At 36.2% G+C, this 18,131-nt stretch overlaps 1 protein-coding gene across 2 annotated transcripts in view; it reads left to right on the forward strand.

Annotated features, from left to right (window-relative positions):
• The window catches only part of LOC140149232 (uncharacterized), a 31,866-nt gene extending 16,904 nt beyond the window's left edge, over positions 1-14,962 (forward strand). For both annotated transcript variants that reach the window (XM_072171457.1, XM_072171458.1), the window contains exon 2: positions 11,682-14,962. In XM_072171457.1, the coding sequence (XP_072027558.1) occupies positions 11,816-13,900 (2,085 nt within the window). In that variant the 5' untranslated portion in view covers positions 11,682-11,815 and the 3' untranslated portion in view covers positions 13,901-14,962. The remainder of the gene's footprint in view (positions 1-11,681) is intronic.
• Positions 14,963-18,131: the final 3,169 nt, after the last annotated feature.

The following is an 18,131-nucleotide window of genomic DNA, read 5'->3' on the forward strand; positions in this document are numbered from 1 at the left end:
ATCATTAATCTGTATAGATGGTTACTCTTATAGCGACACCACTTAATCTTCCAGAAAATTTCACATATAACTAAATATGAATTTCTTGTTCACTTTACTGATTAGCATTTTCCATTGAATTTCTAGAACATACCATGTACAAGCCAATAGAGATAAATATCAAAATAAGTGAAAATTAATGTCTGATGACAAACTATATAACTTTTAGTAAGTATTATGGAATATTTTGTGGGCACATAATAGTATTGTGATTGAATATGGTGGTCTAATGGGCTGTATAGTTTTGTGTCATGTTATTTGCATATTTATGAATATTAATGAGCTTATTTGCATTTTTTGCCTACATTTTCATTAATTCACTCTGCAGCTTAAACGCAATGACCGACCAACTTAAAACCTGGAATGGTGGGAGTATGTGGCCTGATATGCTGTATAGTTTTATGTCATGTTATTTGCATATTTATGAATTTAGATAAGCTTATTATTTTGTATATTACATATTATTAGTATTTTCAGTTCTTACCTTATTAAACCTTGGGCGGCCATCTTAATTACGAACCGCGTAATTCTAGATCTACACTTTTGCACACTTAAGAAGTAGAGCTGTATATTTTGAAACTTGACCTTTCTGCTCTATTTATGAATTATTTTACTGCCCGGGTTTACTGAGCTGAGCTGACCGACTCTCTCATAAGATAATATTGCTCTTGACATAATATATATTCCTTTTTGGTTACTCAAATAAATCTACTTTATCAAAAATATCACAAACCAACTCCTTTTGAATATTAAATACTGGACTGGGAGTCTGTGAGTCATTTCAATGTTTTCGTATTTTCGTATTACATAACAATCATGACAATACTTGCGGTTTCTATATTTGACTGACCATCAGCCAAACAGAAATGTATGTGCATCGTATGTGCTGTTTTCTTAACTGCAAAGAGACTTCTTTCATTTGTATGACCAGAATGATTGTTACATTTTGTTGCTACTATACAGAAACGGAAACCAGTATGAAGTACAATTCAGTGACATTATTTTCATGCAGAATAGACAACGAGGTTGACATATACTTCCAAAGAGTGCACTTCCAAGAAGTAAAGAGCAGCATAAATGAGCAAGAGTGATTGAAGCTCAACAAGGGTCTTATAGATGTGTAGCCTCTTTCAAATGTTACACACGGACAAAGGTGACTAAAAGACCTGTACAAAGTGTAGTTACTTTAATGTTTATACTTTCTTTATTCAGATAGGTACGAGATCATCGAGCTAATATAATAATTTCATCACCTGATTTATAGGGTTACATGTACATGATGTAACATTACGATACGTGTGTATATGAGTCATGGATCGGCAATGCAGTGGGGCAACGGGTTAGCGTTGTCCTCGCTTTGCAACACTTAGGTCCAGGGTAAGGTTCTACCACAGGCCGCTCCTGATGACATTATGCGCATTTTGTTTCCACGCAGTCCATACTTGTTTCGGCAGGTTTTCTCTCTGAGAGTCCTCCAGCTTCTAAAACTGGACTTTCTTACACGATTGTAACGTTTGGACCAATTTACGTAATGATGTGATGTAGCTCCTAATGGCGCAAATAACCTGAGTAAACACAATCTAACGACATACACCCCTGGGGCTTAGCCTCCTCAATAATTTTGGTGCGGGGCTGGAATACCTTTCAGCCCCCCCCCCCCCCGATGATCCTAGGTGAAGTTAAAATAATAAAAAAAATTGTGATAAAATGAGGGAAACTGGTTGTTTGTGACCTATATTTTGCAAAATTTTCTGACTCCCAGGGAAAAACCCCCCTCGTGCACCTTTAGACGAATCCAACGAGCCAAGTCATGGTCAGGATTTGGTGGGCCATCTTTGGGTCCCCGCAACATCAAAAAGCCGCTTAAAAATCGATGTTAGATTCTTTTGTGTTGTAAACTGTCATCATTCATTTGTCTACGTGTAACACGGGTGATAGAATGCAGTTTAAAATACCCTCCAAGGCCGCATTATGTCACATTTTAGGTAAGATTGAGCCGACGGGAACCCAACTTTGGCAGCCATTAAGGTATTGGAATGCGTGAAATTGGATTCGTTACTCTTGTCAAGCTTTATAGGTCTTATATTATAAGTTATCGGGGTAAGCTGCTTCTGAGCTGAATGAGGAAAGTGTCTGGAGTGACTCAGGTTTTGGAACAACCTATCATCGGCGAATCTGCCCAGCTTAGCATTTTCTTCACTTTTTGCACAACCCAAGTACAAGTAGGACAGTATAGATGTACATGGGTTGTTTAATATTTTTTTGAAACCACGGTTTGAAACTCGATCTTTTACTCTATTTATGGATTATTTTCCTGATTTTACAGACCGACTCTCTTATAGTCATTTCAATATTTTTGCATAACAACCATGACAATACGTGCGGTTTCTGTATTTGACTGATCAGCCGATCGCCGTTTTCGTAAATGCAAAGCATTTCAAATGTATGACCAGAATGATTGTTACATTTTGTTGCTATACAGAAACGGAAACCAGTATAGGCCTAAGTACAATTTAGTGAGATGTACTTTGAAGCAGGACAATAGATAACGAGCTTGACATATAGGCCTATACTTCCAGAGAGTGCACTTCCAAGAAGTAAAGAGCAGCATAAAATGAGCGCCAGTGATTGAAGCTCAACAAGGGTCTTGGAGCCTTCTTCAAGCGTTACACACGGTGACTAAAATTCCCTGTACAAAATATAGTTACTTTAATTATCTGCCGTCTTTATTCATTGTTACATAATATCATAATTTCATCACTTGATTTATAGGCGTATGTAACATTACGATACGTGTGTATATGAATCATTGATCGTCAATGTATATAACAGACATATATATGGTCGAATCCAACCAAAAGTGTCCACGGGCCAAAAATAAAAGTCCGAAATAAAAATGTCTCCACAATTTTTTTCCTTTTGCCCATTGATTGATGACATATTAGCCTTATAGGAACCAAAAGTGCCATTACTAATCTTGAAAAATAAATCCAGGACGTGTGATAGTAAATGTGATATCAAAACCCAATGTTACCTACGAATACCACTAGGATGCTTTCACTATCGCAATACTAATCAACCTAAAACTGATGGAATATTCCCATTAACGCTTTTTTCGTGTAATGTAGACCACAGGGTGTCAGGAAAATGCTAGCTCAACCAGAAAATATGTGTTTTTATTTTTATAACGCGATCAATATGATCTTAGTCAATTTATGCTAGTTTATTTTTGAAAATGAAGTTTAGGTAAGTTTCTGTATTTTATTTATCAAATGAGTATGAATCAATTTACACATTGTATAAGAACGAGTAGGATATATGTTTTCAAGAATATTAGGAATTATACGCATACACCTAACGCTTTATACAATGAAAAGGTGAAGAAACCCGGGTATTCGTAGGTAACATGAGCGATTTAACAATATCTATATTGAGTTTAGAGGTTTAAATTTTGCTATTATGGTAATGAATTAATAAAATGGTAGTTTTTAGATCTCTTTCAGATGGTACGTCCAAATGAATAAATGCTATTACCTTAGATCAAATTTTTTTTGATACTTTAGACCCTATCATGTATTAATAATGTCGGTTCACAGCGGTTGAAAGAGGATTGAAGTAAGAAACAAAGGCACTAAAGTGACTTTAATTTGCTTAATTGCACACAAATCGCTTAAAACCGTTATTGCAGACTTGTGAAGTCCATCTTGGAGTCAGTTACGTCTTGTGGCCTTTCGTTTGAGGACAACTACAATTAGCTTTATACCAGGGTCCATCAATGTGTTGTCTAGATCATGAGACAATGAGAACAGTCGTTTTTTCCATGGTATTCGTAGGTAACCTTAGCGAAAACGTCAAAAGTTACCTTCGAATAAATCAATTTGGACACCAATTACTCAGAAACCAGAAGGTCGGTCAACATTTAAAATGAAGCACACATGACAGTTGATAAATCCAAGTATTTATCCCCTTCTAATCTTCTTTGAATCTGATTTTTCTTTCAAATGAGCAGACCGTCGTCTATTTCAGTACATATTTTTCAACAATTAAGTCGTATTCAGTTTTGTATGGTGGGCATGTATGTGAATTCACAACTTTCATTGACATATGATTTGATAGCAAACATACAGGCCTTCGTTATGTACCAATATGGGCATTGGCATGAATGGCGGTGTTTCACAATACTGTCATGATGTCAAATTGTATTCGTAGGTAACATTCGGTTACCGAAATTTACCTACGAATACTTGCTTTTATTGTTGACATCTCAGAAATATTTAAACGCAGGCTATTGAAACTTGGTAGAAATAAAAGTGTATTACCCTGCACCTATTGCTTAACTATTGTTTACTATTCTCTCACTTTGTGGAAATGGCATGTATTCGGAGGTAATGCATATTTTTTACCAAACCTACCTTTGTGCCATTTAGAATTTCTGGCAGCTAAACACAATAATAAAGATGTCCGAAGGCAATGCATTTCAGTATTGGACATATCAAAGCTTGTATCAATTGCGCATTTATTAGTGATTTCCATTTTTTAAAGATATATCTAGTGCTATGAAAAATTGTATTCGTAGGTAATGTAAAAAATACCACTCAACAAATTATCACAAAAAATTCATAATTATGTACAAATATGTGAAAAATTGAACAGGCAATCTTTGAATACACACCTTTCAGGAAATCAATTTAGATTCAATCCAATGACTTCTTTTCACAACTGATTTAGATGTTTTTAAAAATACTTTAAGAAATATTTTGAAAAAAATGGGTAAAAATAGCATGTTTTGGGGTCTCTGTGTCTAAGTTTTTCACAGAAGGGGGGTCTTATTATATATGGCGCGAAGCGTATGATCAAGGCAAATAAACACAATACAAAAACGAATGCCAATTGATTAAAACTTTTAAGTTATGGCCCTGAACATGCCGTGTACACTTTTCATTGGATTCGACCATATAAATAATATGCATCCGAATACAGTGTGACGGCTGGATAGCATAGCGGTTCTGTCCTCGCTTTGCAGCACTTAGGTCCAGGGTTCGACCACATGCCGTTCACGACGACTTTATGTGCATTTGATTTCCAGTCCAAACTCTCTTCCGTAAGTTTTCTCAGGGTCAGCTATTTCCTGCTAAAACTGGACTTTCTTACATGATTATAACGTTTGAACCAATTTCCGTAATGATACGATGTACCCAGCAAACACAAAACGTTTTCGACATCATTCGCAAAAGGTTATAAAAGGTTGTCAGAAAACGTTTAAATGTCGGGTTATATAAAGGGTATATTAAGAGTATAAAACGTTTTCATAACCTTACAAAACATTTTTTTGATAATCTACTGCTCAGCAAACAAAATGTTTTACAGAAAACGTTTAAATGTCGGGTTATATAAAGGGTATAAAACGTTTTAATAACATTCCAAAAACATTCTTGAAAACTTGATACAAAACATTCTAAACAGAATGTTATTTTGGGGTTGAAAAAATATTTTGCGAAAAATGTTTGTCCAAAATATTTTCAATAACGTTTTAAAAACGTTTTCATGACCTTTATATAACCCGACATTTAAATGTTATTAAAAGGTTTTGAAAAACGTTTTAAGAACATTTCTGTGTTTACTGGGTTCAAATATTTCAACATAATGTTATTTAAGTATTGACACAATATTTGGCAATAATGTTTGCAAAAATAGTTTACAATAACATTTTTTGAAAACATAAAAAAATATTGTTGTGGTGTGTTTTCATACAAAACGTTTTAAAACGCTTTCCTGACCTTTATATAACCCGACATTTTAATGTTATTAAAACGTTTTTACCTAAACCAAAAGCCAAAATATAACTTATTTAAAACGTTTTTAAAACGTTTTTGTGTTTGCTGGGTAGCTCCTAATGGCACAAATAGCTTGCGTAAACCTAATCCAACACCAAATACACCTACGAATACAATACTGGTACTGCTTGGCTAGAGCTTCAATGGTTGCTCTTGAAAGACACGCTCATTTTAACAACAAAACGTAATTTCCAAAGTGGTTACGTATTTTGGCTCGGAATTGTAACCTGAAAAAACGTCAAGTAAGAGCTTTTAGAACAGAACAAGAAAAATTTGCACCACCGGTTTAGGTTCACCTTATATTAATTCAAATTCACCCACGTACACCCAGGGTATTTGCAAACATTTTAATTAATGATGGTTATTATAATATTAAAGTAAATCAAATATTTTAAAGATTTCATCTGGACTTGCTATTTCTGATGGTTACAGTATCATCCAAGACGCAACGTCTGGCCTAATGGGTTGGCGCTGGAGAACAGACGAAGTCCAGATGAACAGTTGAAAAATATTTACTTTATTTACTTTATCTATTCATAGTCTATACCTCTGTGATTCAGAATATTTCACAAATATATACTTTATTATCATATTGTTGTCACATCTTTTGTTATGGTCACTTCTTACCTCGATGTTGACATCGGACATGTCGGAAGGTGTGTTAACTTGCAAAGATTTGGATCACTTCCGACTCCAATATTACACTCCGGTTGTGTCTCAAAGTTGACTAACCTGATTTCAAAACAAGAAGGTAAACCTGTACATATGTTGACTCTTCTATATTGTATTCCATTGAAGGAAATCTGTTCGGCTCTCATTAGATTATTCGGTTTGTTTCATGCATTTGGAGGCAATCAAAACATGTAATAATCAATAACAATTATATACATTACTCACTTAGCATCTTAATGTCAAATTGAAACATGAAGATTTCAATATTTTTTTCTGAACAACAATGTTCTAAATGGCCTACAATTGTAAGTTCAGTGGTAAAGTAAATTTCCTCATTGGAAGGTATTACCAAAAGATGTAACCATTGGGCTTCCACGTCTTGTGATATTTCATTATGGGATTAAGTAAATAATGGCAACTTTTTATTGATTATAACATGTTTTGACCTCTTCCAAATTTACGAAACAAAAAGAATAATCCAATGAGAGCCGGACACATTTCCTTCCATGGATACCGAATACAAACCAATATAATTTTGCTGCTACGTTCAACTCCTGGGTTACTTTAAGCACAATTTCTCGAAGGATCTGTGCTTTCATTTAAATGTACGCTTCTACTGGACCAAATGGGATTGGACTAGTGGGATTGGACCAAATGAGACTGGACCAAGTGGGAATAAACCAACAGTCCTCGTTGTTTGCCATTTTGTTCATTTCAAAAATACCTAATGACAATGTTAATGACTTGTCATTTACCTTTAGCAATTTATACACAATTTTTATTTGTTTACACTTTCGCTAGGATCACTGAATGGGCTTTGATCGCTTTCAAAGAAGTCCCTGGTCACAAGAATTAATTATAATTATAATTTTAATTATAATTATCTAACACTTCAGGTTGTGGTTACCGTAGAATAATTACGCCAATTAAAGTACATTTATCACGTCTTTGTTGTACAAAGTGTAGTTAACACCCGTAATTTTTTAAGCTCCTGTTACTGCAAAATCTCCAGTAACAGAAGCTTAGGTGAATATATTATATTACGCACGAAACACAAGCATATTTTGGATTTGTGAAGACTTAGTAGTGAATCCTCTCCAAGTTGTCAACGAGAGTTTCAGGGCAAAAGATATTTTTTCCGACGATCTATTTCTCTGAACACAGATGAGTAATTTCTTCGATAGGTTTAAAAAAGGGTTGCTTACTGGCTAGTTTGTATACGGTATGTTAAAGTGTGAAAGAGTTTTGCCACTCCCTTAAGGGATCTAAAATGAGCGTTTATTGCTTTTCGACAGTATTTTTTGTGGGACATGAGAGCACCTCAGACCTATCGAATTGCATTCTGAATACGAAGCATGTCTTTCTAATATCAAATAATTTTCATTTTTTGAAAATCATAATATAATACAAATTTTATGACAAATTATAAAATATTGATATTTTTCAAATTTTTGATATATAACAGTCCTCGAAGTAAATTATATAAATCTAATGATATATTCTTAAAGTGTATGTAGCAGGGAGGAAAAGCCGACAGTCAATTGAAAATTTTTACCTATCATATTGAAGTTATGGATTTTTTTCCCAAAAAGACCTAATTTTTTTTGGTGTTTTGGGAAAAAAAATCCATATCTTCTATACGAAAGGTCAAAATTTTCAATTGATCGTCGGCTTTTCATCCCACCTACATACACTTTAAGTATAAATCATCAGATTTATAAAGTTTACTTCAAGTACTGATAAATATCAAAAATATCAATTTTTAATGATTTGCCATAAAATGTGTATTAAATTGCGAATTTCAAAAATCAAAATTATTTGATATCAGAATGACATTCTTCGTATTCAGAATGCAATTCGATATGTCTGATGTGCTATAATGTCCCAAAATAAATACTGTCCAAACGTTCATACCCCAGCCCTTAACCCTTTGTATTAGTGTACCTCAAGCTAATGCAATTTATTAGCGCTAGCTGCATGCGTTTGGCACATCATTGTTCTTGTCAAAAAACTGTGCCGCGGTTAGGCACCAGAAACAAATTTGTTCGATCTTTGGATCGACCGTCAATGCTACTTCGGTGCTTGTTATTAATGAACTATCAACTAATAGTCTGAATTAACGCTAAATTTATATTGGCCATTATCATGCCACTAAGAGAAACATAAAAGAACACCGCTAACCTGATATATTTTCGTATCTAGTCAGTGAGTGCGTATTTTACGCTTTATATCTAGTCAGTGAGAGCGTATTTCGCAAGCCCGATACGCGTGTACGGCGAGGTACGCGTATAAAGGCGATTCGCGTAAACCGGGCGCGTAAAATGCACGCAATCTGTAATACGCGGAACAGTCATCTATTTTTTGTAATGTTTTTCCTATTTAGTAGCAATTAAAATGTTTAAAAACGTAATTATTTCAATATTTAGAATGACTTAGTGGTATGATAAATTCGTTATTAGGTTCAGCGTCGGTATGGTACGGGAAATTATCGTGCGCTCAGTGTCATACTGGGTTCAGCCTTCGGCTTCACCCAGTATGACACTTCGCGCACGATAATTTCCCGTACCATACCTCCGCTTCACCTAATAACTAATAATATCACTGCATGTACAAATTACTATGTTATCACAATTAACAATAGTAAATTAATTGATTTCATAAATAATAAGAATCGACCAAGCACCGATGGTCGATCGAAAGATCGAAGTAATTTGTTTCTATTGCCTAAGGGTCTTTTTATCTTTTCAGTTTCCGTAAGTCTTTTGTTCAGATACGAAAACGCAAGGGATTCAGTAAGTTACTGTAATCTGACTTCATTGTTAACTCTGAAGTACCCATCAGCTTATTTCAATAGAGGTGATTGCTTATGTCAATAAAATCGGGAGAGAACAGATTATGTTAACACCAGTGTCTATATTAATTTGACAAAATGCATGCCAATCCGAATGACAAAGTCCACTTTTTTCTGTAAAAACGTTGCAAATAAGCCCTAAAATCACAAAAGGTCCGCTTATGAGCCTGTCGAACCCCAAAGCACGTGTGCATGGCCACAGTGTCGCCCTTCCATCAATGTCTATCTCCCTATTTTGCTTCCTCTTGCCCCCCCATGATCAGTCTCCCACCTCCTCCCCAGTCCCTACTCTCTCCTCTCGAGTTCTTCTCTTTCTAGTCTTTCAGTCTCTCCCTCTCCTCTCTTTCTTCCTCAGCCCTCCCACTCTCACTTGTTCAGTCTCAAGTATTTCCCTCTCTCCTCCCTCCCTCCCTCCCTCCCTCCCTCTCCGTCCCTTGCGAAATTTATCAGTATGATCCATGACTGAAAATAAGCTCTGCAAAAATAAACATTTAAAATAAACCCGAGCCTTGCATATAGACCCAACCAATTATCAGATTAGCTTGCCAGTGATACGAATGAATAGAATACATTATCTTTGCTCCAATGCAATTCTTTTGTTGTATTTCAATATAAAACATTATTACCAAATCACCACTTGTACGCGCCTCATTGGGAGATATTTGACTATTTTAGACGCTCGTTTCATCGCCAATATGAAAAACTTTTGCTTATAACTTGGCAAATGGTTAGTATATATTTCAATGCAAGACAATTTTTACGAGCCACTTACGTCTAGGCGTAAGTGCATATACCTAAACACAAGTCAATTGAAGCCGTACAATTTACCGCGAATTTAGGACCGTAAAATTTAGACTCTTCTTTTGTCTAGATTAGCACCCAACCGCACATCTCAAGGTTTTATGTAAAAAATCTATATAACTTACCAAAACGAAAACTGAAATTCACGAGCTTCAAATTTTCAGTAACTAACAAAACGCTAGAATAAAAGATTGGCCACACCTGGGAGACTACCACTTCAGAATAACAATGACTTACAAAAACTATTACGGTTACGGAAACAGAAACTGAAAAGATAAAACGACGGTTAGTATGCTTTTATCATAATACAAGAACATAAACTTTGACTTCAATCGTCAAGTAGGCCCCTATTATCTAAATGTTTCATATAAAAGCCATTAAAATGTCTTTACAATGATGTCATTCTAATTTGTCACCAAACGATTTGACAACTATTGAAACATCCGGGTGAACCATCTCCTCATATATAAACTACAAACGCGGCCCTTTGCCTTTTCATACAAGCTTGATAATAATTATTGAAATTTTGTTGTTATTAGAAATAATTATGATGAAGGGCAATATAATGAAAATATATAAAACAATATAATAGGAAATCTATTTTTCTGCATATATTGCAGAAATCGCTCTATGTGTGTACATGACAATTCAACGTAAACTGAACGAACTGAGGGTGGTGATCCTGCCAAAGTTGCCGGAAACCGCCAATAAAAACTCATGTTGTTGATGGCAACTGTGTTTTGACATCCTTCCTGGTGCTTGTCTGGCTTACATTTTCATATTATTTGACATTGCATTATCTGTAATTGGTTCGTTTCAATCAAAGGAAGTTTAATTCTATGGAAAGTACTGTTATATGATCTGATTGAAAGTGATGTTGCCAAGTATCATGTGAAGACTGCATTTACTTACATATAGAAAGACAACGTATACCCTAGCAAGTATAATTTTACAATGCTCAGGGTTCAATGCCTGGATATCAGCGACCCAGATCCATGAAGTAAATTACCAGGCATAGACAACATACTTTGAATTGTGAATTTTGAAAGTCCCTATTCAAATTTAAATCCTAAATCTATAATTAGTACACTATCTATACTACTGCACATATCTAAACCAAAACAAAATTTGAAAGTGTGGCGGATCTTTATCTTGAAAATATGGTGTGAAGATGAAGTTGCACTTTACAATTACATCTGACATATCCACGCTGTTGGCAATTATCTTAGTCATTATCCCTGCAGCATAAGAAAACAATGTGCCTTCGATGTTACACAATATGATTGGTTGATTTGTGGCATGAAAATGCCAACTTCAATACTATAATACTGTGAGCTGTGGCAGCTGATATAGAATTAAACGCCCTTGGCAGAGACCCAGGAAAACACTGCTAATAAGGAGAAATTTTATTTTGTATGCTAATAATTTATTGCAACACAGTTGAATATTAAACTAACATTGTCTTCCTTCTTTCTGATTTTCAGGAGGATACAGGCAACCTGCTGTAACAGTTTATGATTGAAACCAAGATACCTGCCTGCGTGAGAATGGTTGAAGACATCTCAATGCGTGATCCGTTTATGATTTACCCGTGAATGCGATAATTGAAGCTTCTACAATGTATTCATATTTTCTAATATTCCAGCGACACCTGCTCTTCAGGACTCTTTGCTTTTATGTTATTTATTGTAACTTGTGTGAGGCTCAATGCCCTTCCGAATGCAATTGTATATCATGGAAAGGGAAAGTCAGCTGTGAGGGAGTAGGACTCTTTGAGATTCCAGTGGAAATACCATCAGACGCCAACGTTTTGTTACTTGGATCTAACTTCATTGATTCTATCAACGAGGAATATTTCCAGAATATGCAAGATATTCTAGAAATCGATTTGCAAGGAAATGTAGTTCACGAAATACCGCCAAATTCGTTTGCTTACTTAACCAGTTTACAAGTTCTCAATTTGCGTTTCAATAGGATCACTGCGTTGCCAGAAGAAGTTTTCACTGGTTTAACTAAACTACAAAGACTTGACCTAAGGGGAAACAACATCGATAGAATTGCGCAAAACGCATTTGCACCTTTATTCAGTTTGCAGTTTCTTGATTTGTACGGCAACAGTCTGAGGAATATACCCGAAGGAACTTTTTGGAGGCTTCGTACATTGGAGCTTTTAGATCTAGGCAAGACTATGTTGAGAACGATATCGTCAGCAAATGTGTTCCGTGGATTGAGTAATCTGACTACATTACGTCTCGGAGACAATTCAGAGCTCTCTAAGCTTCCGAGCAGGATGTCTAATGAATTGCCAGCCCTGAAAGTATTGGTGCTTCAAGGGTGTAATTTATATCCCCTTTCATCTGAAATGTTTGAAGGTTTTGCGTTTTTAGAAGAACTTCAGCTTCAAAATACTGGGCAGCAGAAAACATTACCTCTGGGAATATTTGATAATATACCAAATTTGAAAACATTAAGATTAGACAATAATAGGCTAACGTCTATACATGAAAGCGTGATTTCCCCTTTGGAACAAACCAATGGTAAACTTAATCTGCAAAAAAACAAATGGCAGTGTTCGTGTGGGTTATTAAGTATAAGGGCAAAATGGCCGTTAAGGGCGCCAAAACTATTAAAGATGGGAATATCTTGCCAAAATCCTTTCGCATGGCAACAACGGGATTTATGGAGCATTCCGTTATATGATCTTTTCGCACATTGTATGAGAGAGACCAGAAATGTCGAAGTGTTACATCTGCCGAATGATTCGCGGATGGAACTGCAGCTTCAGTGTCCGATCTCTAAGTTCGGATTTTCTTCTGTGCTTGAATGGATAACTCCAGAGGGGCATTATATATCGCAGTCAACAATATATCCAAACGGTAGATTTGTGAATGATCCAAGATACCAATTATTTCACAATGGCACTTTATTGGTGAACAACGCAGATCCGGGTAACTTTATGTGTATCGTGACAAACAAAGCCGGGAAATCAGAAACAATAGTATTCAAGGTAACCTTTAGTGACGGGCTCTTTGGTGAACCTCTGAGTCCAGCAGATAGTGATCACGAATCAAATACATCGGCTGTCTTGTTACCGACTGCCATTGTTGTGGCTATTGTTATAGTGATAACAGTCATAGTAGCTTGGCTACGCTGTCGTCATGCAAAGGGAGCTGACGATAAACCATTTGATAGTCCCTTAGTGCCAGTCAAAAATATGGATCATGCTTACGCGTATGCGTATGTGTCGGCTCGTGATGGTAATAACAAGAAGAAAAGAGATATAAGTGCATATGCAATTAATGCTCTCTTTGTTCAGCTGCATGAAAATGTATACAATGACAAGCCGAATAGTGTTTATGACCATGTCAAAGGCCAGCGTCCCAAATCTCATTCTTGCCGAGAGAGAGGAAGTAAATATCCCGCACCAGTTCCTGTGCCAAGACCATCTCATACACTTGGGTCGAGAGCGACGTCAAGGGCAGAATCATGCATATACGTTACACCTGCGAACAATAGTGACATGGAGATGTTAATGCCCACCCGAGTAGGTAACAGTGATCCTGAAATGAATATCCCGGTGTATGGGACTACTCAGATGGCTGAAGAAGAGCGAGGATATAATCGTCTTCGAGAACTGCAGTCAAAAAGCGTCAAAGAAACAAGTGGACGCAATTCGAATCCTTACTTGGAGCTTGTTGTTTAACTTTAATCAGACTACATTTTAAAATGTTTCGAACCGAATTTTAAAGAAACCATTAAAAAAAGGACTTCAAGCCATAATTTGTGATTTGCTCCACAGCGACGCCCACAATTTTTATCGAATTTCTACTTCTTGCATAATTGTAAGGCTCAACGGTGTACTAAAATACCACGTAAAGGGCTAAGCCTGAAGTGATTTAATGACAGTAAAATTTAAATTTAAGTTATAATATTAAATTCGGAATCTTTTTCGAGTTCCCCGATCAAATGATGGATAACACGTTCGTGCATACAAGCTCATGTGTACACTGATAGCCAGACTAGAGTCAAGTGACTCTCTAAGTGGAGTAAACTAGCACTGACTCTCAAAAGGAGTCACCTGAATCTACTTGTGGAGTCAATTGACTCTGCATTCAGAGTCGTCGACGGAGTCAAGAAATTTATGACTCTTCAAGAGAGTCAGACTCTGGAATAGTTTGGCTGTTGACACCATAGAATGTATAATTCTCCCATTCCTAAATGATTGTGGTTCAGCCTCTGAATTTTGATGTACGTCTATGTGTATCATTAATTTGTGCTATTTCCAAACTGTCGGAGTGACCCTGTTTATGGAGGCAGGGTGACTCTATAAATGGAGTCTGGGATACTCTAGATGCAGCGTCCAGCCACTACGCGACTCTATGTCTAAAATGACTCCATATTGGGGGTCGAATGACTCCTGTATAGAGTCATCAACGGTGACTCTTCCACGGATCCAATTCAGTTACATCAAAGATTAAATTATATACTGAAAGAACTGTACCATCGGCAATTCATTTTTTTAGATTTAAGACTTTTACGATAATTATTCATTTTCAATCCTTACCACTAATCTGTAACTGAATTATCAAGAACTGAATAATAGGCCTTGATGGTTCAATACAGCTCGTAATAGGCGGGAATTATTCGGTTTTTGTTAGTGCGGGTGTTTATTAAGTCCTAACTTACGCTCAAGTAAAACTGCGTGAATGCCATTCTACAGTGAGCCAAAAAATTAAAGTACCAGTTATGGTCACCCCCTGTATATCCTAAACAAAGACAGATATGTCATAATTGGAACCAGCAGCCAATAGATGCATCTTTTAGCTCGAATTTAAGACCTCATTTGTTAAAATTGTTCTAGAAATAAAAACACGACGATCCAAAAACCCAAGGAAGATGCCAATTTAAAAGTTGCAGTTTGCTGCATTGCATGCCCTATTGATATGTACACAAAGCGTTCGCGAACAAGAGAACTAGCGCCGTGCTTCCATTGATTAGCACGTTGAAACTAGCGTCGTGCTTTCATTGATTAGAACACAAAAGTGCAACTTTTGATTTCGTTTCTTTATTAGGTTTTAGATCAAAGTTTCTTTAATTCTTAACCAATTTCAACAAATAATGTCTTAAGAGCTAAAGAGTCAATGTAGTGGCTGTTTGTTTTAATTTTGACATACTTACCTGTGTGATGTGCCCTGAGTAATTTGATTTAATTTAATTATTTAACTTTGTTTACAAGCTGAAAGTATTTCATGAGATGGGAAACCCCTTGTACGTGCAAGATAATGGTGTGGAAAGTCGTTTTGGAATTCCCCCAAATTATTGTAAACAAAGTCAGAGCTATGTTTGGAACTTGGAAAGCCCCAGGTCATTATTGCACCATCAGGAAAACCCCCCGGAAGTGATGTAATGTGAAAGGTGAATGTGTATAATTAATATTGGGAAATCCCAAGATTGCAGCAATGTTGTGAAAATGTGATTGAAGTAATGGTTTATTAATAGATGATGGGATTTTTTGCATGAGTACTGATATAAAAAGCTGAAGGCTTTTGTTGGGACTTACAGAATGTCATGTGAGATTGAAAACTCCACATGTGTGTGATGGTCTTCGTGCTTCAAAAAAGAAGTACATTTAACCAGTTTATATAGCCAATAATTGAGCTAATTTTAATACAGCAACGAAGAAGACAGCGAGCACACAAAAGTGCTCTTCCTCATCAAAGGATTAAAAGTTCTTCTGTCAAATTGCTGGAGTTTGCTGGGTTTGTGAAGGCAACGCATCTGTCAAAAAACAGCGGAGCTGTGTTAAAGAAACCTGTTCCCTGAAAAAGAGTGGTTGGTGAAAGAAACACCATTTTTGGAGAAAGCAGCGCAAGGAGACATATTTTTGGAGAAAGCAGCGCAAGGAGATATATTTGTGGAGATAGCAGCGCAAAGGAGATTGGAGAAAGCATCATCATTTTCGTATGAGGATTTTATACGCAAGGATTATAAACGCAAGTGTACACTGAATTTCGCTGATTTTTGCAGGACAAGTGAATAAGGATATATTACGTCAGTCGTCCAGAACATTGCAAAAACTCTAGGATCACCAACAAGAAGACAGCTGGTTAAGTATCGATAGAATAAAACTGATATAGTAAAACTGTCATTGTGTGATTTTATTGTATATGCGATATTGTTATTATATGTACCAATCATACTCTGTTTTCAATTAAAGACTTAGATTTTGTTAGCTTAAACAAACAGTGTATTTGTGTTGTGCATTCGTGTGAGTTCGGGAAAAAGGTGATTTTGGCCTTGAGTCAAGTACGACTCGTAACAAAATTGGGGGCTCGTCCGGGAAATACACTGTAAAAAAGTTGACATTCATTTACTGAGTCTTGAAAGTGAAAGTACAGTATGACAGAGTTCAAAGCAGAAGAGTTTCTTGAAACTATAAATTGGGAGAAGTTTGATGAGTTGAAGAAGCCTGATTTATTAGCATTTGCCAAACATTATAACTTGAAAGTAAAGCAAGCTACAAGAAAGCAAATAATCAAAATGCATTGATTGATGTTTTGGTCGGGGAGGACATTTTGATGAATCCTATTTGGCAGAGAAACTTGACGTAGAAACTGAAATTGGTGGGGACTCAGCATTTAAATTGAAAGAGTTGGAAATTCAATTAGAACTGAGGAAAATGGAAATGGACCAAAAAGAAAAACTGGAAATGATCAAGTTAGAGAATGAAAATAAAGAAAAACAAGAACGGCTAGACATTGAAAAACAAAAACTAGCAATGGAAGAAAAAGCACGCCAAGAAAAGATGGCGCTTGAGCACCACAAATTAGAAATGGAAGAAAAGGAAAAACTAGCAAAAATTCAAATGGAAGCACATTTGAAAGAAAAAGAAATTGAGTTTGAACAAGAGAAGTTGGCTAAGCTAGGTGACAAATACTCATCAAGTTTCTCCTCAAAGTCAAAGTCAGGGTTTGATGTTACAAAGTATGTAAAGCTTGTGCCTAAATTCAAAGAGAAAGAAGTTGACGAGTACTTTCAACATTTTGAAAAGGTAGCTACAAATTTGAAATGGCCTCCAGAGCATTGGACCCTACTGTTACAAAGTAGTTTTGTGGGGAAGGCCAGGAAACTTACTCAGCTCTACCAATAGAGAAGTGTAATAATTATGAAGAAGTTAAACAGGCAGTCCTTAAGGCCTATGAATTGGTGCCTGAAGCATACAGACAAAAGTTCAGAGATTCAAGAAAGCAAGCAGATCAAACCCATGTAGAATTTGCCAGAGTAAAAGAACAAATGTTTGACAGGTGGCTTGGTTCAAAAGAAGTCAAAGATGATTTCGGCCAACTTAAGCAATTGGTTCTTATAGAAGAGTTCAAGAAATGTGTCCACGTTGACATTAAAACCCATTTGGATGAAAGCGCTAGCAAAATTAAGACGCTAAATGAGGCGGCGACAATGGCGGACGACTATGGCTTAACTCACAAATTGAATGGGAGTAGATTTGGTCATAACAGAAGTTATTCAAACAGGTTCAGCCATAATCAACCTAGAACAAATCAGGGTGGTACACAAGAAGTGAAACCTCAGTCTAATTCACAGCATAGTGCTGGTGGTAGAGGGACCCCAGGGAGTTCAGGTCACAGAGCAAAATTTGGGACTGAATTTAAAGCCAAAGTAACTTGTACTCATTGTAAGAGACCAGGGCATACGATGACCCAGTGTTATTTCTTAAAAGGCAGACAAGACGCACAAAAACAGCAGCAAACTGCTAGTAATACTGTAGGATGTGCAGTGTCACTTGTGTCAAAGAAACAAGTCAGTCAAATCAAGAAACAAGAATTCCCACAAAAGGGAAGTGAGACAGACAAGGTGTGTGAAGAATTTGAACCATTTGTGTTAGAGGGAGTGGTATCACTTGGTGATAATGGTAGTCC

The sequence above is a fragment of the Amphiura filiformis genome, chromosome 3, assembly GCF_039555335.1.
Source record: "Amphiura filiformis chromosome 3, Afil_fr2py, whole genome shotgun sequence".
In the NCBI taxonomy this organism is placed as follows: domain Eukaryota; kingdom Metazoa; phylum Echinodermata; class Ophiuroidea; order Amphilepidida; family Amphiuridae; genus Amphiura; species Amphiura filiformis.